Source organism: Typopeltis vanoorti, chromosome 15 (genome assembly GCF_054136105.1).
Source record: "Typopeltis vanoorti isolate ZY-2024b chromosome 15, IOZ_Tvanoo_1.0, whole genome shotgun sequence".
In the NCBI taxonomy this organism is placed as follows: Eukaryota; Metazoa; Arthropoda; class Arachnida; order Uropygi; family Thelyphonidae; genus Typopeltis; species Typopeltis vanoorti.
This window is the reverse complement of record NC_143563.1, coordinates 104,426,077-104,450,176: the sequence shown is the minus strand read 5'-3', so window position 1 is coordinate 104,450,176 and position 24,100 is coordinate 104,426,077. Positions and strand designations below refer to the sequence as shown.

General features: G+C 35.9%; 1 protein-coding gene across 1 annotated transcript in view; it reads right to left on the bottom strand.

Moving 5' to 3' along the window:
* Nucleotides 1–24,100, bottom strand: part of LOC150099051 (neuron navigator 2-like) — a 636,174-nt gene that overhangs the window by 520,455 nt on the left and 91,619 nt on the right. Inside the window, exon 5 of the mRNA XM_090405801.1 lies at nt 6,364–6,436. Within this exon, the coding sequence (XP_090261927.1) occupies nt 6,364–6,436 (73 nt within the window). The remainder of the gene's footprint in view (nt 1–6,363; nt 6,437–24,100) is intronic.

Genomic DNA, 24,100 nt, shown 5'->3' with positions numbered 1-24,100 from the left:
GGAAATGAGTTCTCGAGACTGTATTTTAGAATTAACTGCAAAAGTTCAAAAAGGTTCAAAGTGCCACCCCCTCTAGCTACGCCTCTGCGTAAAGTAAAAATATTCGGATAACGAAGGAAAAATGATTTTTCCTTCGTTATCCTTTCTTTGTCCGCTTACGATTTTTTTTAAACTTTCGGCATGCATAATATTGCTGAGGTAATGGCTTCGGACATCCAGCTAAAGAAAACTGACAAAGCTGAAACAGCGGGGCTGCAATGAAACTATTGATAATATAGTGGAGAGGAAGTTTGTGTGTTTTTATTATGATGATGGTGCACGCTACGTTGTAAGGTCATGTTGTAATACTGGTGCCATCTCTACCACAAGTGTCGCAGAGATGGCACCAATAATTTTACGCTTTGCATTTAAAAAATAAATAAAATAAATTTATAAAAGATAATAATAATTGATAAAGTTTACTCGTAAAGATGTCAAGAAACTGGAAGCGTATACAACTTAAAAAAAAAAAACGAATAGAAATTATACACACTTACCCGAACAACCATGTAGAGAAGAAGTTTGGGAAGAAGTACTCAAACTCATTACAATACAATAAATATAGTTTAACATCAGTGTGTATTAGGCAAAGAATTTATCAGTGTTCCTAAGAAGCTTATCACAGAACGTAAAGAAAAACTGCATTACAATTGAGATAAAGAACTGATTTTATAAAACAAAACCTGAAAACCAAATTATCTAGCTGTAGAAAGAGATTTACTGAAAGTATTAAAATATGAATTTGGTGCAAATGTTTTTGTTATCGTCTTTCCAAGTTCCTAACTTCCGTTTTAAAAACAATTTTAAAAAAACGGATGAAATCTTATTTTAATATTTTTACGTCACTTCGAGAAATTGAAAATTTGACGTGGTTTCCTTCTGCGCATTTTATTCCTGGAAGAGGAAAAGCACTGACAAGGGAGAGGGTTCGAATCCCGTCCTGAACATTAATAAAGTGAATGTCCTTAGGCAGGAGATGAATTTCATCTCACAGTGTCAGACCACCACTCTGCTTATTGAAGGCCTGATCAGCTTAAAACAGTGCAATGTCTAGCATGAAAAAAAAAAAAAAAAAACCTTAGTATACCCTAAGGCAGGCATGTCAAACACTCGGCCCGCAGGCCGCCCGAATTAAATAAACATTTTAAAAAAATTTAACATTTCCATTTAAGATTATTTTATACGACAAACTACTCTGCAATTTCTAAAGGACATAATATTGTATTTGTCATTTCAAAAAATCTTGTTACACCACTGCATAAATATCGAATTTTAACGAGCAAGTCCACGTGCGCGGCTACATCAATCGAAGGCTAGTCGTTAGCAAATTTCAAGTTGTAAGAAAGTGTAGTGTTTTCTTTATAATTATAAAGAATTTATAAAAATAATGTCGAAGCCTTCACCCAGTATGAATAAAACTCGATTAATTGAAGAAGAGCATCGTAGTTTTCAAAAAAAAATGGGAGTTACAATATTTTTGTATTCAAGGGAAAAAATATGTAGAAACTCTATTGCAGTTTGCAAAGAATATAATATTAAAAAGCATTACGATACAAATCATAAAGAAAACTATGACAAATATGTTGGAAACTTCATGAAGATAAATTGTCAGAATTAAAGTTGACACTTCAAAATCAACAAAATGTATTTATCAAACCTATTGAAGATAATAGAGCTACGGTAAAAACCAGTTATTTTTTTATCACATTTAATTGCAAGCAGTGGCGGCTCGTACATAAACACTGCAGCACCCCCAAGGAAAAAATGAAAAAAAAAAAAAAAATTGTTTGTGTTTATAAATAACATCAATGCTTACAACCTTATATAAATGCAATACAACATGTTAAAGGGTGCAGCTTAAGTTTTGACGTTGACTGAATAGTTAATAATTGGAATTGTTCGATTAACGCTTTAGATTACGAAACAAATGCGCTGCGATCTAACGCACTGTCAAAATTATCACGTTACGCCAATTGCAGCTAGCCTCGCCGATTGCTCTTGTCATTGCACGTTACAAGTGATTCCGAGACTGCTCGTTTGGACAGTGTATCGTATGCTTGCGCGCGTTATTTCTGTGAGATACGAAACTTTTATTATTGGTGTTTGCTCGTGGTGAGGGCGAAATATTTTTAATAAAGATTTTTTTAATATGTAAATTTTTTATTAATAAATTGGTTACTGATTAGGAAAAAAATATTTATTTTTATTTTGTATATGCGGCACCTCCACTTAAAATTTTCACCAGCCGCCACTGATTGCAAGCAAGTCAAACCCATTCACTGAAGTTGAATTTATTCGCGAATGTATTATTAAATAATTAAATAAATTATTAAAGCAGTTGAATTATATTTTTTCAATTATCGTCAATTTGTGTCTGATCAATTTTAATTGGTCAGACATAATTTTTCAATTGTGTCCTGATCAATTAAAGAAATTTAAAAATATAAGCTTATCTCGAAATGCCATTGCTAGCAGAATTGATGATATAACTTAAGGAAGCAACTAAAATCAATAGTTCCAACATTTCAGACCTGTTCCCTTGCAATTCACGAAAGTACAGATGTACGGGATATCGCTCAGCTGGCTGATTTTATTTGTGGATGTGATATTAACTTAAAAGTAAGTGAAGAACTTCTAGAAATTATTCCTATGCCCGATAGAGTTGATATTTTTGACGCCCTTATGGAAGTTTTGAATGAATACAATTTATCGTTAAAAAAGCTAGTTTGTCTTGCAACTGATGGTGCTTCTGCCATGACTGGTGTTGTTAAAGGAGTTGTCACAAATTTAAAAGAAAAATGCGAAGAACAAGGTAATAATAATTTTCCACATTTTCATTGCATTATTCATCAACCAACACTATGCTCCAAAGTTTTAAATATTGGACGTCCTAAAAAATGTCAGTAAAATTGTAAATTATATTCGTGCACGTGGGCTTAATCATCGGCAACTTTTTAGAAGATATAGAAAGTGAATATAGCGCAATTATTATACAGAAATTAAATGGCTTTCCAGTCAAAGTTTTAAAGCGATTCTTCGAATTGATGGACGGATTTTTTATACCATTTTTTTAGAATCGAAAAATTATGAATGTGAAATATTAAAGAATGATCGATGGATAAAGAACCTGGCTTTTTCAGTTGACGTTACTAGTCACCAGAGTCAACTTAATCTTAAGCTACAAGGCAAACATCAAGTAGTTACCATGTTATTTGACAATATTAACATTTTCAAACAGAAATTACTTTGGCAAAAACAAATTCAAGAAGAAAACTGACCCCATTTGGAATGTTGTCAATCATTATTACAAAAATCACCGAAATTGACAATCAAATTAAGTTATTAGAAAATGAATTCGAAAGAACATTTTTAGATTTAAAAAAATATGAAAATTAGTTTCACCTATTTACTTCTCCTCTTTCGATTGATGTTGAAACTGCTGATGACAGTTTGCAGTTGGAATTAATCGAAATTCAGTGCGATTCCGTATTGAAACAAAAATACATGTTGGAATTCCAAAGTGCTATAATTATTTATCAGTCGATTGATACCCTAATGTGTTATTAGGCATATTTTATCCAGGTTTGGCAGCACATATTTATGCGAACAACTATTTTTAACTTTAAAGAATAATAAAACTGCAGAAAGATCAAGATTAACAGACCAGCACGTGCAAGCAATATTGAAAATAACCACAGCTAAACAAATTCAACCAAATTTTCAAGATTTCGTTAATGAAAAATGTTGTCAAGTTTCTTCAAAAAAATGATATGTATAATTTTATTTAAATATGTAAACTTTACATTTGATATGTATTTTTGTAACATGGCTGTATTTTGTACTTATATACTCTAATGTTAATATTAAAAAATCTGTTTCTTCTTTATTTCTGTTGTGGCCTGCGCTTGATGTATAATTCTTAATTTGGGCCTTGGAGGTAAACGAATTTGACATGCCTGCCCCAAGGTTTGCTTGTACTACAGGTTACGTACTTTGTAGGTGGGAATCAAGGTAAAAAATCTCGCTGAAAGAACTCAGTTTTGAAGCAGATTTTAATTAATAATATAAAATTACTGATAAAAGTTAACATTTTCTGGGACAGACAGACTGGATCTCATAATCGCGTTTTATGCATCTAGAATTTTGTACGTGACGGGTCCAGATTTGCAATGCAGATACGAAATCAACCCGTGGCCATGTTATACCGGCCGGTGATTGGTCAAGTATTCCATTCATTTAGTGTTCAACTTCTCTAATGTTCAAGCCGACTTCCTCTTTTATGGTCAATGACTCGAAATGCACTTGTTGATTTGAATGGACAGACTGGGATTCGATTCCCATTGTATTACAAGGTTTATCCTCGGAATTTCGTGTTTTATTTCCACATAACATGCAAACCAGTCAAAGAACCAACTTAATTTGTAGAAATGATACACTCGCACATATCGCTACGACATCAGCTTGATTTATGTTTCCTTTCCTCATTGGGTTGACTTCTGACGTCACTGATTTCTATCCCTTGCAATTGGGATTTTTTTTTTGGCTGAGTTTGCAACTTGCCAACTGCGCTGAGGTTAGGAATACGTTTACTTGGATCTTAGGTTTCCTTTCATTCTATGCTTACATCCATTATCACCGAAAATATCCCACACATATTTCGTACTTTCAAATATAATCTCCCGACTAAATTTACAGACAAAAAATGCTAAGGTGGGCGGTAGATGGCGTTGTGTGCATATATATGGTAGATATATTCTCAAGCTACTCATAAAGGTATTAACCATGTAAATGGAGACTGGGCTGTCCTACAACTACGTTTCGCTTAAAGCTTGAGGTAATATTAATTTGTCTTTAAGATATTCAAACTTTTGAAACCTCAGAGAAATATTTTTGATTTTCCAACAGAAAAAATTCTTCGCAAAGTTTTCCCCAAAGGGCAGTTATTTTGAAATATGTGCAATATTGGGTTTTACAGGCAACCGATTTATTTAAATTAGGATAAACCAGGATTACGTTTCCTAATGTAACTTAGTACGGAAAACGCTAGCAAATAAAACTCAAGAAATATAGGTAGAAAATTAAATTCAATTAAATATTAAACTTCGTTTAAAGCAAAATATCGACCAACGATTACCATTTATTGAAGAGAATTCACCATCCAAAGAAAATATTGACAACCATCGTGTGATTCTTAATCATTTCTCAGAATGCTCCCATCCCTCAAAGCACAGTCCTCTAATGCTTTTCAATACTAGTGATCCTGGACATAATATTGCTTTTGCATATAATGTTACTCTTCTCATATACAGTTACTCTTTTCTGAATGTGGGCATCATCCTCAATGAGGACTGAAAATTACAAAAGAATACTTTATTTTAGACAGAGTTGGTCTTAACACCAACCACCCTCCGATCTGTTTGTGCCATCTTTCACCTGAACAATGAGAATCATCCTAAATTCAGCATTTTCTTCTACATGAGACAAAGCATGATTCCTTTCCAGACCACCCTGGCATTACTCTTGAAGACAGTCTTACCCACAAATCACATCCCTTAGAACTTAAGTATGCTAGTTTCAAGAAATATCTCAATTAAACTAACTTGACTCTCCTGGAAGGAAGTATAGAGAAGTTCCCTTACCACTCTAATAAATCCACAACTGAATGCTACTCTGCGAATAATCACAGAGAACTTTCCGACTTACTTCTCTCCATGTCGACTTCACGTTGAAAGATTTTATTGCCTCACATGAACAGATACTGGACACTCGGATTTAGTCGTCTTCAAGGATATGATTTCTGTTTCGTTTACTTGAATCAAGATCACCCTTTCGGGATATTAATCTCAAATGCGACTCAAAATTCTCTCCTAGACGAGAAAGAGATATCGCAGTGTCTTTTTCATTGCTGACAACCTTGACTGAGAAATGCTAACTTCATCTTTAAGCAACTGGTTATTACAATTTGATCTCATTCAAATTTCTCCTAAACATCCTTTCTCATGCAGAATCGCCACAGCAGAATTGAAAGATACTTTAAAAAAGCATTCTACTACGAAAAGATATTTTTCTCTTCATTATTTCTTTGGTGTTTTCAGATCTTTTGTACGCAATTACTTCAATTCCACTTCTTTAAACTGGTTTAATGGAATTTTTCTGAACTGCTTTACGGATTAGAGAAGAAATTCATGTGTATTGTAATATATTTTTACATAAATGAAATTAGATTTGTTTACAAAATCTGTTTTAAGCGGAGTGATCAGGAAATTTATTAATATGAAACTTATATAAGGTAGATCTTAGACAATAATATGAGATCAAACTTACCGTTTGTGGTTATCCCTTCCACAGACACTCCTAGAGTTCCTAGAAATGTCAAGCATGACGTCACGTTGTCCACCTGTAAAATATGACGCAAAAATAAAGACACTGTCGCAACCATAAAAATTTTAAACACGTGTCGCACTAACTACATTTTCTTAGATTACATTTTGTTGAGATTAGAAGAAGCTTTAGTTTTATATTATGAAGGGAGGTTGCAAGTTGCTTCAACGCATTTGGAGAATGGAATAAGATTAATAAACACATTCATAATCTAAGATTTTTAGCGATGTAATTCCGGAGTAAGCAGTCTACAGATAATCCAATTTCGTCCTTGATAACGAGTAATAGCAATATTGGATAAAAATAAAAGATCTCTATCAGAAGGCTGACCTTTCCAAGAAATCTGAGGCGACTGGGAAGGGGGTCAACAGAACTGTCAAGGTCTCGGAGAGCGATCGAAAGTTAGTTGCTGGGTGGGTGGAGGCAAATCATAGTTGTGTGCATTCGACCTAACGGAGGTTATTTCCGGTTAATATTATTTAAATATTTCACACGTTTTGCTCCTATTCTTTCTATTGAAAAGCCGAGAAAACGAAGGAAAAAGTTATAATTAAATACTAAAACCAAATTATACTTTAAGCAACACAGCAAATAGTATGCGTTGACCACTTGTCAAACATCACATAAGACGATCCCCCGTCAACTGAAATCCAACTCTTCAGCAACCGGCAATCACTCACGGGCTTGTTTCCGTCGAGAACTCCTGACAAAGCGTTTTTTTAGGGCTCGAATCGAATTTCGCATTCGTTAAAAAATATTGTTTGCATTAAGGAATTCACGATTCGCTTTTATTTTAGAAACAAACTTCCCACTTCTCTTTCCACGCTTCCAAACGTCGGGGTTCGCGTAACGACACGACTTGTCGTCACCTTAACACTAACTGAGACCAGAAAGTGATGCCCCATGGCAGCGGCGTGCACCGGGATCGCCAAAGTGATGTTTATTCTACTTTATCCCCTTTCAATGAAATATTTAGGAGTTGTATTGCAATTATTTTGGATTATGTTCAATGATGGAATATAGACAATTACGTAGTATAAAGAGTTCCTGATAATTTATCGAAAATAGTTCACCGAAAGACAGTTCATCGAATAAAAACTCATCGAACGACAATTGATTACTTTTAGCGTTGTGAAATTTTTTTATTCCGTATAAAGTTTACTGGCTGTGTAGATGGAATATTAATTGTTACAAAACTGGAATAGGGTGGTTAGGGATAAAGGACACCATATTCAAGAATATTTAGGGATAATAGTGATATCCGACTAACATTTATAGTTAACTATTTACATATTCCTATTATTTCTATGAACTATTTTTAGTTTGAATAGAACATTTAAGAATAGTTAAGGAGAAAGAGCACAATATTTAAGAATATTTATTTTTCTAACCGTTCAATATTTTTCTGTTCTGCGCATCCGTCCATGTGTGATTTTTTTTTTTCCTTCTCTGAACTAATTCAGGAGATGAGGTGTTTCAGTTATTGAATACACGTGTATTTTGAAAATGATTCATACGAAAGATATGTTGTACGCTGTTATCGTTAACAGAGCTAGTTTAAGATACTTTATGACACTAAGAAATTTTATATTTAGCCTTCTTTACTGAAAAAAAAAAGAAAAGAAAAATATATATATATGGATGCTCCCAAAGTGAAATACGTAATTAATTACTTCTCTTGTGAACCGTTCAAATATAAACTGTAATCTGAAATATCATGTCGTTAACAACCGATTAGACAGCGTACCCTCTCCCATCAATGAGCTGTGGATTCGAAACTCGCAAGGGGCACGTTTGTTTGTAATTGTTTTTGAGTGAGATGAATTTTTTCGTATACTAGCATTGGAGGAAAAAGTAAAGACTAATATTGCAGCCGCAAATAGCAATTTAGCCAATGCTGATTTACATCATTATGATAGCATTTACGTAACTTTATTATCATTTTCTTTAATATAATTACTCAAGAGGACACCTGTGATCTTAAACTAGCTCTGTTAACGAAAACAGCGTACAACATTCCTTTCGTATGCAGGAAAAGTGGAATCATTTTCAAAATACACGTGTATTCAATAACTGAAACAAGTCATCTTCTGAATTAGTTCAGATAAAATGGTGTGTGTGGTTTGTATCACATCTGGATGTGTGTCTAAATACCCAGAAAAACAGTGAACTGTTCGCATAATAAACATTCTTAAATATGGTGCACTTTCTCCTTAAACCACCCTATTCCAGTTTTGTAAACATTAATATTCCATCAACCGAACCTGTAGTATCAAGAAAGAATATTTATACCATCTTAAGACGAAACAGAAATTAGGAAACTCAGCGATCAATAAAATATTACTTTTAATGTATAAGAATAAAAATATTATGAAAATCTAAATAAATAAATACATAAAAAAAACTGTATTTTGTGAAATTTATTTCGCACTGTATTTACTCTTTATATATTGATATCAATGCAATATCATTTCAATTTTCTAGCGAATGACATTTTCAGCGAATTTTTCCGCGATGAATATTTCGCGGGATAAATTTTCCCGGAATGAATTGTCCGTGAACCGGGAGCATGTACCTAAGCATCTTTAATGACAACTAATACGAAAAATAGCAGAAAATTTATTTCTTTTTCCAAGTATTCAGTATTTTATATACAGGCATATAATACACAGTGTTTTCTTTCTTCATCGGGCATGATCTTTTCAGAACAGCATTCACGATTTTTTTTCTTTCTAAAACAAAATACGCAACTTATGTTTTCGCGCTATTTTTTACAACTGAACATCGAAACTAATTATAAGAAAGATCATTAATCCTGATACTACTTTAGTTGCACGCTTTAAAGAACAAATCATGTATTAGGTTTATATCAGATAAACCCTATTGTTTATCTGATATAAACACTTTATTTTAGTTGCTTCTCACTTATTTCTACAATCGATATCAGGAAATTACCATATCATTCATTTTCCGGTGAATGGTGCAATTTGTAGTTTCGATGAATTGCTTTTTAGGTCAACTATTGTTCGATGAACTATTTTCCAAATTATTGTCGATAAACTGCCTTTTAGTGAACTGTTTTTCGGCGAATTTCTGCATGCTGGTGAGCACTACAACGATCACACATCTCCGAGGATTTTGCGGGACATATTCTTTGGGATGTACAGCAGTTCAACTTTTTCTTTTTAATATCAAGCAATAAAATTTTGTCCTAATATCTCTTCAATTATTTGAAAATATATTAGAAATATTTAAATAATTTCTCCGCACATATATTTAAATTCAAATATTAAAAAACTGATCTCGACCACTTATTCGGAATGGCATAATCATAACATCTTTTACATGCAAGAGCAAAGATTTTTCCTCTTCACCTGAGGAGTAAATTTTACTATATGTATCCAGTTCCTACTGTCAGTCAATCACTACGCATGCTATTTCTCTCTGGAATACGCACTTTACACTACAAACAAGAAGTGACTTGCCAGTCTGTATCATAAGAAAACTTTCGTAGGATTTTAGCATCACATTCCAATTTTTTATGGTCTCACAAACAAATATATAAAACAACCATCGGAAGTACTTCATTGACTATATACTGTTATCTTAAACGTACTCATGGTATTAAATGTACAATAGGTTATCATACTTTCATATGAAACTTAATTGTAGAAAGTGGACCATTTCAGGCAAATTTGGGTTTACTGATAGCTGATGACAAATCAGATTCGCATCTCAAGGGATTCGTACCATCAGTGAATCATTTATGCCAGGGGTGTCAAACTGTCGGCCCGCAGGCCACATGCGGGCCCGAAAGCAATTTCTTGCGGCCCACGATGCCTCAAGAAAAGATGAAAAAAAAAGGATGGTTGCTTTTTATAATAAAACAGAAATACCGTATTTACTCGAATATAACTCGCCCTCGCGTATCACTCGCAATTGATTTTACTTTACGAAAAAAAATTTTTTAAAGATTTGCATAATACATCGCACACGAAAATAAAGTTTAACCACTTTCAAGTTAGGGCGATAACTCGCTTCCTGTGGTAAACAACATGCCCTCCCCAACTGCCAACTATATTGCAGATACAAGGAAAACAAGTAGTTTTCGCGTTTTATTGTACCACTGATTAAAGCACAGAGACATTTGCTGTCTGTGTAATATATTTCTCAAAATGTGTATTATATTTCTTTTGTGCAATTAGAGACAACTGGGATAAACACGGCACTAACTAATGAATCATACTAACTAATGAACCACATTAACCATGCTGTTTAGACTCAAGTAAAACCATATGTTGCACTGGGAAACACAGTATCTAACTGAAAACTAGATGTGTGTGAGTGCACCCACTAACTCAAATGCAAAGCAACAATAAAATTAATTTCGGTTTAATTTGTTTCAAATGCCATCTATTGTAAATATTAATAAAAAAAATTCAGCTAACGCCTTTTATTCCCGCAATATAAATATAATAAAAAATATTCTTTATATTTTTTTAGTTGTCATAATCATTATACTATTATTTTTTATGTTTTGTAATAACTTGGAATAAATAAAATTTTTGTTATTAATTTTCCGATTTATTTATGCTCATTCTTTCCCTTCCCTTCGATTCTAATTAGTGAAGGTTTTTTAGTCGAAAATTTTTTGCGGCCCACTTGAGATACACTTTTATAGCAAATAGCCCGGGGTCCAGTTGAGTTTGATACTCCTTTCCGATTTATGCTATTATAATGCCAAGCAGAGCCTCCGTAGCTCATTCGTTATAGAGGAAGCCCTTTGGTCGGAAAGACATGGGTTCGATTCGCGTCCCATGACGCGAGGAATCTTGATCTGGTCTTTTTCGACTACAGGTGAGTTAGCCGGTCTCATACTGAGGTAGTGGATTTTTCACTCGGAAACTCGGATTTTTCGTTCCCCAGAACAGACAAACGGCCCCGTGAACACACGTATCTACAGACATAAGACACACCCGAAGGCATAGGGATAACCACCTTATCTTCGAGTGACAGTTGCGGTTGTAAGGTCTAAGAATAACCTCGGCACCATAAAAGGTAGAAGAGGGAGGATTAAGTAAAGTAAACACTACAGTACTGTGCGAAGATGCCTTTCGAGTGTAGAGCAAATAATGGGACAACTCGTTAAGTTTAGTAGGTAGTGACACAGCAAATTAGAAACTTTGGATTCTTTGAAGAAATTCGCAAATTATTGACTTTCACAGCTCGAGGGGAAGCCTTTATCATTAGAGTTTCACTTGCACTAAACAGATGTGCAGGTTAAACGTAATACTTCGTCAGGAGTGATAATACCTCACTTATTCCCAGAAAAGTTCATTTCGATACTTCATAATTCCGCTGCACTGAGAAAACTATTACAGCATCAGATCCGTGCGAAAACAAATGACTGCACTTCCATTCGTTCCGGTAATTATTCGCTACATTACAAAAAAGGATTTCGTTGGAACGAAATCCTTTTTTTTAGAATAAAATATGAATATCAAATAGCGATGCGAAGCGGTTCTAATTGAATCACGTGATCAAACTCGCTTTCCTGAAGATCCTTAACTCTGTTTCCCTGACTCCACTGAGCATCGTTATGGAGCGTCCTTTGAGGTTACAAGGCGGCCGCTTCAACTGCGATAAAACTTTCTTACTGAGTTTAAGATGCGCTGATCTTATTAAAAAACTGATGAACTATGCTTAAGCTACAAATTCGCTGGAAATTCAATCATTTTGTTTATTTTTTCATGTTAATAATGAGGTTGGTGCAGTGAAAATAATTTCAAGACGAAATGTGGTTTGGATACTTAACCCTAAGCGAACTACACAAGATAAAATTGAAAATTCTATTTCAACTCGCAAAAGCTGAAAATAGTTCAGAATAATGCAAGGAGAGCAGTATTTTACCATTATGTAAATCATAATGGCAGCCAACTTCTGGGATGTAAGAAACTTACATCCCAGAAGGTATTTGAACCATCATCATGGTCCTACTCCACTTACAGTCAGTTAGATCGTTGTGAGAAATTATGAAGTTAAATATTTAAATTGTCTTAATACTAGTAGAAAGCCTCCTGTCTGTTGTATTTGTTTGTACCCGAATGACTTGCGCTTCTAAATTTGAAAAGAGACTTCCCCGACCTTTCATAGTAATTGTGAAGTCGTCCCCCGTGACAATATATAAAATATCAGAATGGTACTAAATCATTTAATTAATTTTTTAAATTTAAATGACTTGTTTCGATACAGATCAAAACAGAGAATTTCCCCCCTTCAAAACAGCGCATTAGTGATCGCCAGTACATGTTCCATCACTCTCGTTCTACAGAAGATCCCCTCGCGAACCTCATCTCTGATACCAACAATTGAAAAGTTTGGAGGAACTCACAGTTGCTCTTCATGTTCACAAACAAGCTTTTAATTACATCAAGAAATGGCTCTAAAAATCGTAAATCAAATTACAATGCAGTAAACTTTCAGTACATAGCTCTGGTGTACACGCGCCTCAGATACGGGAATGTGTGTATAGTCTGTACATCACAACGTTTTAACACATAGACGATCAAACTGTACACGTGCAAGTACGGAGAGTGAAATACCCACTCAGGACCGTCACAATTTAAGATACGAATGATTGCCGAGTAGTTCGAACTATTTCAATTTAAACTTTTAATGTAAAAAAAAGCTAGAACCACGTGGTTGGAATGCTTTGTGCCGTCGTGTTAGTTATCTGCGACACAAATATTCATGTTAAAAAAATAATCAAAATTTATATCGAAAAAAAAAAAAAAAGCCTTGTACCCCATAAAGACCTTTCCCCTACTTCTAGGGATACGCGTAAAGTCTTTAGTGGTCTTTCGGTGGTTAGTTATTAACAAATCTTGAAGCACAGTCTAAGAATTTCATTAAAATATTTAATATGATAGTTTTCTTTTGCAAAAGGGTTGTTGTTCGAGCAACGCTTAGCTCATGAGGCTAAAAAAGAATCCCAGGGAATTCTTTAGATGCGCGTGGCCAGTAGAAGAAAGGAAGATTACGGGAAAGCTGATCTCAGTTGGTAGAACGACAACCACTGAAAATTTCTTGAATAATTTCAGCGTGTTTTCCAATCTCAATAAAGACTGATCGTTTATTTACGAGGATGCCCTCTCGTTGGTAAATAAACGTGAATTCGAATGTCGACTGGGAAGCGAACAACTTTTATGAGGGCTACAACTAAAGAGGTGTCCGTCTTATGGAGGTGTCAGGGTGCTTCCTCCCAGCACTGAACGTTTTTTTTAGACGAGCACACATAAAATTTCCGGCTAACAGTCATAACTGGACAACAACGGTCACTTTTTTTGCATCTTGAATACTAAAATTATGCTTTACCACTCCAGTATTTCAATCCGATAGAGTTCTTTCCCATTTCTGTCTTATTTGTCCCCAGAGTTTGCTTCGGCTTAAATCGCAATGAAAACAACAGCATAATTATTTCTTGTAGTTCTCATATCAGCTGTAACTTAACCAAGTGTATTTGGCTTCCTACGTTATATGCTATTGTTGCAAGCGCCCTCTCTTAACCATTCTTGAAACTAAATGATAAAAAAAAATCTGTGACTTGACTGCCTCTTTGAGAGTTCTTGTTTTCATTATTATTGAGACGTTCTGTGAGAAAAATTCGTAAACTGATTCATAACAGTAAAATTTTGTAACATGCATAATTAATATACATAAAATATTTATTAATACATCATTAAATGTTTCAAACAAGACTTTCTTTTATAATTAAGAAGAAAAGACAAACGGCTATTTTTCTGGCGAAGTTGATAAATTAAGGGGATAAAAGACTTTCTTTTTTTCCAAAAGAGAAGCAAGAATTCTTTTACTTCTAGAAGTTTTTCACTTCTGAAGGTGATGTGTATTTCTACAACGAAACTAAATGTTACGTTAGTAACAAATGCATGTGTATATTATATATATGAGATAAAATATAATTTTATCTCTTATAAACAGATAAATATATTATATATTTTTATTTAATTATATTATTCTTCTCTTAAAAAAAAAACTTGCGCATTCTAAATTAAACGTTTAAAATTTCGTGGAAAAAGACCAGCGCAGCTTTTTAATAACTCACAGCTCTGGTGCTCAGTTTTACAACATCCATACTTACGCGAGGTTCGAACTCGCAGCCCATCTATCGTGTTGTATTAGGAATACCAGAAGGCCATTGTTAGGATCAACCAATACTTACAGATCATTTGTCCTACCAATTACACCACACAAGCCCGCAATTGCAGTACGCTTAATATTTTATTTAAACTTTACAACAATGAAAAACTGTTCATAGCATGGCATCATGAAACAATTCATCTCACAAATTATTTTACTGATCTGCTCTAATTGCTGCCACGTTACATGAATACAGGACAGTTGTCGATACCGATTGAACTCAACAAACTTTTCAAAGAAAGGAATAATTAACAGATGTCTTTTTTTTTTCAATTGCTAAATGTTTCTAAATAGAGCTATAAACATACTAAAATGATCAAATCAAACAAAAACTTCAAATCCTATTTAATCAGTTTCTTCCAAATGGCTACTCAAAAAACACAGTGCAAAAACTTTTATTTTCTAACGAACCATCCCATGATAACCCAGAAATAAATGACAAAGACACGGTATCTGTTCCATACGTCGGCAATGCATCAAGAAAAACAGCCCAAATATTAAAGGCAGTCAACACCTTCCGAAGCTTCGTTGCCCTAAAGACAAAGTTCCATTTTATAAACATCGTGGAGTATACGAGATTCAGTGTTCTTGTGGAGAGATATGTAGGTCACGCTAGGAGAAGTTTCGAAATCCGTAACAAGTTCTTTGTTGAAAACAAATTTCGAAATGTTGAAAACAAAGCGGACTCGTAGCGCAAATTGACAAGCATCCTCCATGCCCTACTTAGAAGAGAATAACTTCGACAGGTTGTTCAAAGAGTCCTCCGAGGTCATTCGCTCATAAAGCACACTAAATAGAAACCGAGGAACAGGAATGATCGTTCACCACATTTGGGAGTCATTAATTACTGTGTGTGACATCGAATAACTCTCCTATGGCAGCAGAGTTTACACAGAAATGTAGAGAGGGCACGTGACATGCCTAACGAGACACGTGGTTAAACTATCATTCCAGTCTTTCCAATTTATGAATATTATACCTGAAGATGCAGTTAGCATTTAGAAAAGCGAAGCATGTTGTGGAAAATGCATCTCATATAAATAAAATAAAATAGAAAAACGCATACGAGTTGAAACCTGATTATTTATTATTCATTCAAATCTACTCATAGTGAATTGCCTACAAATATGAAAGCTATTTATTTTTTCAACATTTTCATTTAATAAATTACAAACACGTACAGATGCTCATACCGGTAGAGATACAATTGCTGAAGACGTTACAATTTAAGACGTTTCGTAATTTAGCGGAGCGAGAGAGAGAGTTGCGTTTGCGTGGTTCTGACTGTTTGAATTTGAACTTTTAATGCAGTGGAAAGCACGCGGTGCCGTCAACTACACGAGCTCTAAGAGATCAGTCGATACGTGCCAAGACCAAGAGACACGTTATTGTTTAAAACTTTCTTTAGATAAAATTAATTATAGAAGAGACTTGCACTTATCTGTGACAATACGGCCACACAAATATAAATGTAAAAAAAAAAAAAAGTAATCAAAATTTAAAAAGTGTCTCGTGCTCCTTAAAGACCTTTCGCGTACCACACTGTGCAGCATAAAGTGTCGTTGGGTTGAGTTTACCGGAATTACAGCCAGGAAAATATGGTTATGAGATTAGTGTATTATTTATGTTAACTGCGTGTGTTCTTTTGACCGTTATTCCAGCTTTGATGGATGAAAAAATCCCGGAGAAACCCTCTACTACTTCCGTACCAGAAGAAGTTCATCTTCATTTGAAAAGCTCTTATGAAGGTTCCTCGCCTCCTAGATCTTCTAGACGAAGGGCGAATGTAACGCAGTCCTCGCTACTGCACTACGAAGGCACATATGGCGTCTTACAGGTATGAATAATACAACAGGAAGTCATCTTGATGACGCATTCATTAATGCTCAAACATCTTGGGTGGAGCAAAGTTTCACATACGATCCCTTTAGGTTGGAACGTAGCAATTCGGAAATCAGGGCTTTGGATGGATTTCGCTAGGCTCTGTGAGACGATCGCCCTGCTTATTGGGGGGGCCAAAGTTTCATGAAAAAAAGTACCCTGCTTGGTCATTAGACTGTGGCATTAGCCAATTTAGAATTGGCTAAGCCACAGTACAAAGATATACTTTACAACGTTTAATAGGCGAATTCTTTATATATGTGCGCGTTGTGCGCCTGGAAACTCTGGTTTTTCGTCCCTCAAAACAGGCAAACGGGTCCCGTGAACACAGTACAGGTATAAATACCTGCTCTTAGGGGGATGCAGCAGCAGAGGAGTGAAGTGCTGGCTGCATTAATTCGCCGTAATCCCTAATCAAGGGATCAGGGCGAATTCACCCATCTTAAGGGATGGATGAGTTGAAGATGAAGTGACAATACTGCCGAATTGTCACTTCATCTGCAGTATTTACTGCAGTGCATACTGTATGCACTGCAGTAAATACTGCGTCTTTACTGCAGTGCATACCAGTGACAACTGGTATGCACTGCTGTAAAGACGCAACTTTTTTTATGCCACTTCATGTCTCCAATAAGCAAAACGGTCACATTAGATAATGGAGAAAAAAAAAAAAAGTAACCTGCCCATAAAATTTATTTCTAAATACCAGTTTCTTATACATTTCACTCGGTGTATGTGCCGTTTGGTAGCAGTGGGCATGTAGAAATGAAAGTTCTATAAATAATTTTTCTTAAAGGCTTTAATTGTTCGTATATTAAAAGCAATTGATCTTGCGTACACAATGCATTAACCCTAAAAGAAAAGCTCTCCGAGGTCAGCTGTGGTTTATTTTTTTCGTGCTTTCAGAGATATGAAAGGAGTAGAGCAGTCTAGGACCGCAACTATTAGTTCACTTACACTACCCCCTCCCTCTAAGAGCAACAAATTGCTCTTTTTATATTTCGGCTACCTAAGATATGAACCAGCGCATGCGCGGGCGGACGTAAGCACACACAGCACAGAGAGAGGCAACAAGCAATTTTTCCCGCAAGAAAAGATAACATGGTGATGGCAACAGACACTTGACTGTAGGAGGGAGGTGACAATAGAAGTGGGGGGAGGTTAGCAGAGCACATTCATCTGTCCCTAATAGTCTTCCGTTAAGGTCATGTCCCCCACAGGTTGATTAAAGGAGAATTCACACAAAATATTGATTTGAGGACAAGCGTTTCGGTGACGTGAGTGGTGAAGGCTTGGAGATAATAAACCTTTGATGTCTCTATCTGCGAGCACAAGATCCCCTCTATTCCATTATTTCTTTGTTCGGAAGCAGTCGTTGAAATGTAAGAAGCTTTTGGGAAATCGGAAAGACTCCTAATGCACGAGTCTTCTGCATTATTAAATGGCTTCTTTGTCTCGTAGCAGACTTACCCTCACTTTTATCTCATCGTAAAATAATTGATTTTTGTTTTCCTGCTTGAGTTTGTTTATCATTTTTAACCAGCCAGTAACTTTAGTAATTTTATTTTCTCAAGGTCTTTTCCTTGGAAATCAACAATTCAGTTGCAATATTTTGTCAACCGGAGTCCGTTTAAAAATCAATTGTGTTTACGTACATCATAAGGGTGAACATCTCTACATACTTTGTTAGGTGTTTCATATTTAACTTGCTACACGTATTGTTATAAAAATAAATTACGCTATTAATGTAACATTTAATATACAGGATGATTATAATTAAAGTTCACATTTCGAAAGGCTTTAACTGGATAACTACTCAGCGGAACGATTTAATATTTAACATGATAATGTGTGGAGCAAAGGAATTTTATAAAACTGACTTGCCTCACTTACTCCTCGATTTGTTTACCTACTTTCTTAAAAAAAAAAAAAAAAGTGATCTTAGGAAAAAAAAATCTCATCTGTAAAAAATAAAAAAAAAAAAGCCAGGAATTGAGAAAGCTTGGCTAATATTGTCGTTAGAGTGGAAATTCACATCGCCCTCTGAAATTCTAGCAATGCAATACCCACCGTAATAGGCGAGAGTGAAGAGTGAAAATCGTTAGTATTTTACCTCGCTATGATAAAAATGAATTAAAGAGAAGGGCTGTGATGGCAAACGATTCGATGAGTAGGCTGTGTAGAAGGAATGGATGAGAGTTTTTGGATGTGTGGAGTGAGTTTGAGGGAAGATTGGATTTGTATAAGAGGGACGGCCTACACCTGAATCGGTGGTATCAGGAGTCTAGAAAAACTGATAACTGGTATGAGACCTAACACAGAAAGGCAGGGAAACTAAATTATAAAGGGAGGGATGGTGAAAATGTGAGTGTAAGAGCGACAATGTTATATAACAGTGTTAATGACGGGAATGTTGACGAGCTGAGAACGATTTCAGGTTTGTGTTCGTCCGGTTCGGACCCATCATATGTGTGCCAAGATGTCTACATATGTAAGACATTAGAGAAGAACAGAGATCTGCAAGTTGTCCACAATTGTGTCAGGCAGACTGCAAACAACAGTATGCAAAAGAAAATTCAGGTAGATTATTGGGAAGTGACCTCAGATGGTAGGTATTAGTGAGACCTGGCTATTAGACTCAGACCTACTAACTGGTATCGAGTGTCATGGGTACAGTATTTTTTGGAAGGATAGAGTGGATAGGGGGTGTTGCTAATGATAGCGGATGACATAAACCCAGTTAGAGTTGAGACCTATGATTGTAGTACTACTACTACTAACAATATTTCATGTGGCAGTGAGTTTGAAGCCATCTGGTGTGAGGTGGAATCCAACAAGACAAATTACATAGTGGGGTGTTGTTACAGACCTAGTGGATCGGTTGCTAGCGATGAAGAACTGCATCACCAAATAGAAAAGATGAGCGCGAAAGGAGTAATCATAATGGGAGACTTTAATTATCCAAATATTGATCGGGTAGCAGTAGAATCTCATGAGAAGAATGAAAATGCATTTATTGAACTGTTGAGGGACAACTTCCTCAAGCAGCATGTGACAGAAGGAACTCGAGGGCAAAGAGTGTTAGATTTGATTATAGTGCCAGAGGGCGTTTCAGTTAAAGACGTAACTATTCTACCTCCAGTTGGTGTCAGTGATCATGCGGTACTCACTTGGGAAGTGACTAAGTTTATGAATGTTCCCTTCAGAAAAGGTTACATGCTGAACTACAAAGCAGGAAATTATGACCAACTGAGGAGTGTACTGAGTTCAGTGGAATGGGATCGGTTGCTGGATGGAAAGAATATCGACAGTGCATGGGAAGCATTTAAACAATACTTAAATGATGCGATGGAAGGTCATGTTTTAGCAACTTGCTCACATTCTATAACAACAACTAGACAAGGGGAATGGATACACTTCGATACTTTTGGATTTTGCTAAGCTTTTGAGAATACAGCATGGAAGACTGTTGCATAAATTGGAGAAAATGGGTTTGGGTTATATAATATTAGCGTGGATAAGAGGATGGCTGACTGACAGATATCAAAAAGTGGTATACGGGGGATCTGAGTCTGAAAGGTTTAAGGTAACAAGTGGTGTACCACAAGGATCAGTGCTTGGTCCACTATTATTCAATCTGCACATTAATGATATTGGGAAGGATTTGACAAGCGACATACAGTTATTTGCTGATGATGCAAAGATAGGCAGGGTAATCAGGAATGCTGCTGATATGCAGTCTTTGCAGAATGATTTGAATAGGCTAGAATTGTGGGCATGGGAAAATGGGTGTCAGTTCAATGTCAGTAAATGTAAGTCATTCACTTCGGCATGATTACATATTCAATGTCGCATTATATTGATGGGATTAGGCTAGAAGAAACTGATGAGGCTAAGGATCTTGGAGTGTTAATAGATAGGAAGTTGAAGTTCAGGGGTCATGTGGCAAAGATTGCAAATAAAACTCGAAAGATAATCGCAATGCTGAAACGAACATTCCCATGTAAAGATAAAGATGCTATTTTGCCTCTTTACAAGGCCTTGATAAGACCTCGCTTAGACTATTGTGCGCAGGTCTGGCTCCGTTGTGATTCTGATATATTGGAGAAGTGCAAAGACGATTGTTAAAAATGATATCAGGATTGTGGAATACTGATTATGAAGACAGATTGAGAATTTGTAGACTGCAAACAGGAGAAAGAGCGGTGATATGATCGAGACTTACAAACTTCTGAAAGGGTCGTACAGGGTTTCAGTTGATGGAATTTTTCAATTTATGGAGGAGTGGGGAAAGGACGGGAGGGCATCCTTGGAAGCTGAGAATGAAGGATGCCAAGAAGGGTGGGAGGGCTAGATTTTTCTCTCAGAGGGTGGCGCGTGATTGGAATGGATTGCCTTTGGATGTTGTGAGTGCAAGTAGTGTGAATGAATTGAGAATAAGTATGATAGCTGGTGTTTGTGTGTGTGTGTGTGTAGTATGTGGCCTCCCTCGATGAGTCACTGACTCCCTGGAGGTCTCTCTTAATAATATCAAGACCACACGTTTCTCGCACTATTCTCATATATTAAATTCACTGTTTCAAGACACCCTCCAGTGCCCGACTACCAAATAAGGCAGAGTAGGCACCGGCCAATGGACCCCACTCCGTTTAGGGCCCCCTCAACAACGGATCAAAATAATATTGATTTGATCTTGAAAGAAAATTACAATCAAGCTTTCTTAAATTGTTTCCAAAAGACAGAAAAAATGAATCAACTGAAAGAAACGAAAACTTTACATATATAGAGAAAATACTGCATTAATGTAATGTTCCCATTAACATCTTAAAGTACATAAACCATAGACATCAGTTAATAACATAATATTTTTATTTGTTTGTAATTTTTATAAATTACATTAATACCATTAATGTTTGTTTTGTGAAATAAAATTGGTTTATTAAAATTGTTGGTTGGTTAAATTAAAAATATATTAGGAGATAATTTGCGAGGGGGAGGGCAGATTTCTACTGCCTAGGGGCTTCCACTGGATTTAATCCAGCACTGGCGCCCTGCTAGCAAGAGAACGGTTTTCAAGATGCATTTACCACTCTTCTTGGCTTCCACTATCTGCCCCATCCGAAGTCACGACCGTTGTTCATTATCTCGTACCTGAACGCAGTTACATCTTTTAGGAACAGTCCACGATCTATTTATAATCAGGGTTCGCCACTGATTTATCATTAGCGCTTGTTGAAAACAACTCTTACTGATATTTTAGCTACTGAGTGTAGAACATAGATATAAGTAATAACAAGAATTTATAAAATAGATATGTAGAGTCTTGTCATTAAGGTGTGCAAACGCACGGGATCAAATATCGTTCTGGAATTATTTTCGAAGTTCTAAGATAGGTTACTTCCACATTATTAAATGACGATGTTGTGTAAATTTTTTGAAGTAATTTCTCCGATTAATCAGTCTGAAAATCGCATCTTTACTACACATGTTCGTGAGTGTGTCAAGTGGATAAAGAAGGAAGTAGAAGAAAACTCCATCGATATTGTACGACATCAAGTGCACAGTCACTGATATTATTGTCTGGCGACATCGTTAGCTGTTGATGCTATCAACAAAGCATACACTGGGAAAGTAACTATATAACGAGCGAAAAAAAAATTGAAAGAAAATCACAGGCGGCAAACCACAAAAGCCTTCAGAGTCATAAACGAAGCGATAAGTGGGGTCTCGGTGTCATCGCACGGTCAAAGGTGATGTTTTCATGTCTTATACGTCGGAAAGCCACTAACAGAGTTCTTTGCTGTTTGTTGCGATGCGCAACAAACAGCAAATGGTCGCAACGATCTGCTAAATGTCAGAGTAATTCATCCACTCCCACTTCGGATGTGACGAAGATTTCAGCCGAAACGGCAGAATTAATCTCGCTAAAAAAGGAATATTCAGTTGAGAATATTTTTCCTGGATATACTAAGCAATTCCATCTGATATTATATAAATTATTTGTAAGCATCTCGGAATCACTGCTTATAACATTATTATATGAAAAGGTCTATGATTTGTACAACCAGGGGTGTTCCAGATTATTACATCTGTCGCTATTCTATTCCTCAAAGCACTTAAAACGAAATTGTTTAAGCTATCCTTATCTTTTCAGCTGTTGCAATACATCTGTGTGTTTTGCGAGGTTCTCATAAAGCACATCAAGTATTTATGTAATAGATCTAACAGTCATTGATTAGAAACCTTGTTTGTCCAAACTGTTTCCCAGCAAAAAAAAAAAAAAAAAAAAATTATAATCTGCTGGTAACTTTCGTCCTTTTATGAATTGTAGAGGACAAACTACATTACGATAATGATAAAACACTTAAATAGAAAAATGAATACTTTTTATTTCAACGAAATTTAAGGTTCGTTCAGCATAAACCTGTTAGCTTAAATTCTGCTATTGGCTGTAACTGAATACAATATTTGACGAAATTTAGTGTAACGGAAAATATCGAATACAAAAATGTAAATATTTAACGTTACAATCCTGAGTTAAAATATTTAAAAAAATATTGATTGTGTCGAGTAATTTCCAGACGCGCTTAAATGCAGAACAACCGCATAATTAACGGGGGAAAAAAAAAGAGCAATTTCTGTTCAATCTCTTCGGATGCTCTCACAGGATGGAGGTATGCGGAGGCTCAGGATGACTAAACTCATTTCTATGCACGGGTTACACCAGAAGCGCATGGAAGGCGTTCTTCCGCTACTGCAGGTCTAATCATCTATGACATCATCGCGTCCACCCACGTTCGGCGGGCCACCTTCCACCTTTGGGCCAACAACAGTGATTACTGCACCATTTCTATCGCCTGTTAGGCTTATTGACTAATCTACCGGGACAGAGGCCAACGAGTGACGTCAGCGGGTTCTCTCACCACTCCATCACTCTGTGTCACTCCGTTTTTGCTGCTAAAATGAGGATGACTAAGGCTTGTATTAGCAGGGACGCAGGGTTGCATCTACCGCTCTGCACCTGAAAGAACTTAACGAACGTACAATGTTTAAACTGTGCTTATCTCTGCAGCTGTTGTAATCCTCCACGTGTGGAGTTTGTTTGGGAGTTCCTCTGAAGGAACACCAAGCAGCACTTATGCAATAAAGTGAAGAGTAAATGTTATGAACACATTGGAGTAGCCAAAAACCAATGTAAACGTGCTCTCCAAACATCGTCCCACAGGGCAGAATGAGTCACTGCAGAAACGCGCATTCTTCCTATTAACATCAAGAGGGAACAGCGAAGCACGATCCGATACCCTCAGAAATAGCGATGGTAGCATTTAGAAAAATCTGATACAATGGTGGCTCGCACTGTGACGGCTAAAATCGTGTGAAGACTTTTAAAAGGTTCAAAAATGCTGAAACGATGAATACAAAACCGGCATCTTCTTACTAACTGGTGTATGGCAGCAACTCTTATCAAGAATTCTTATATGCAGTCTGAAATATTCTTTAATAATGATCGTATTTTGTCATTTTTGTAGAAATATTAGCGGACCTAACAGTGTCACGTGAGCATTCTCCACACGCACACCAT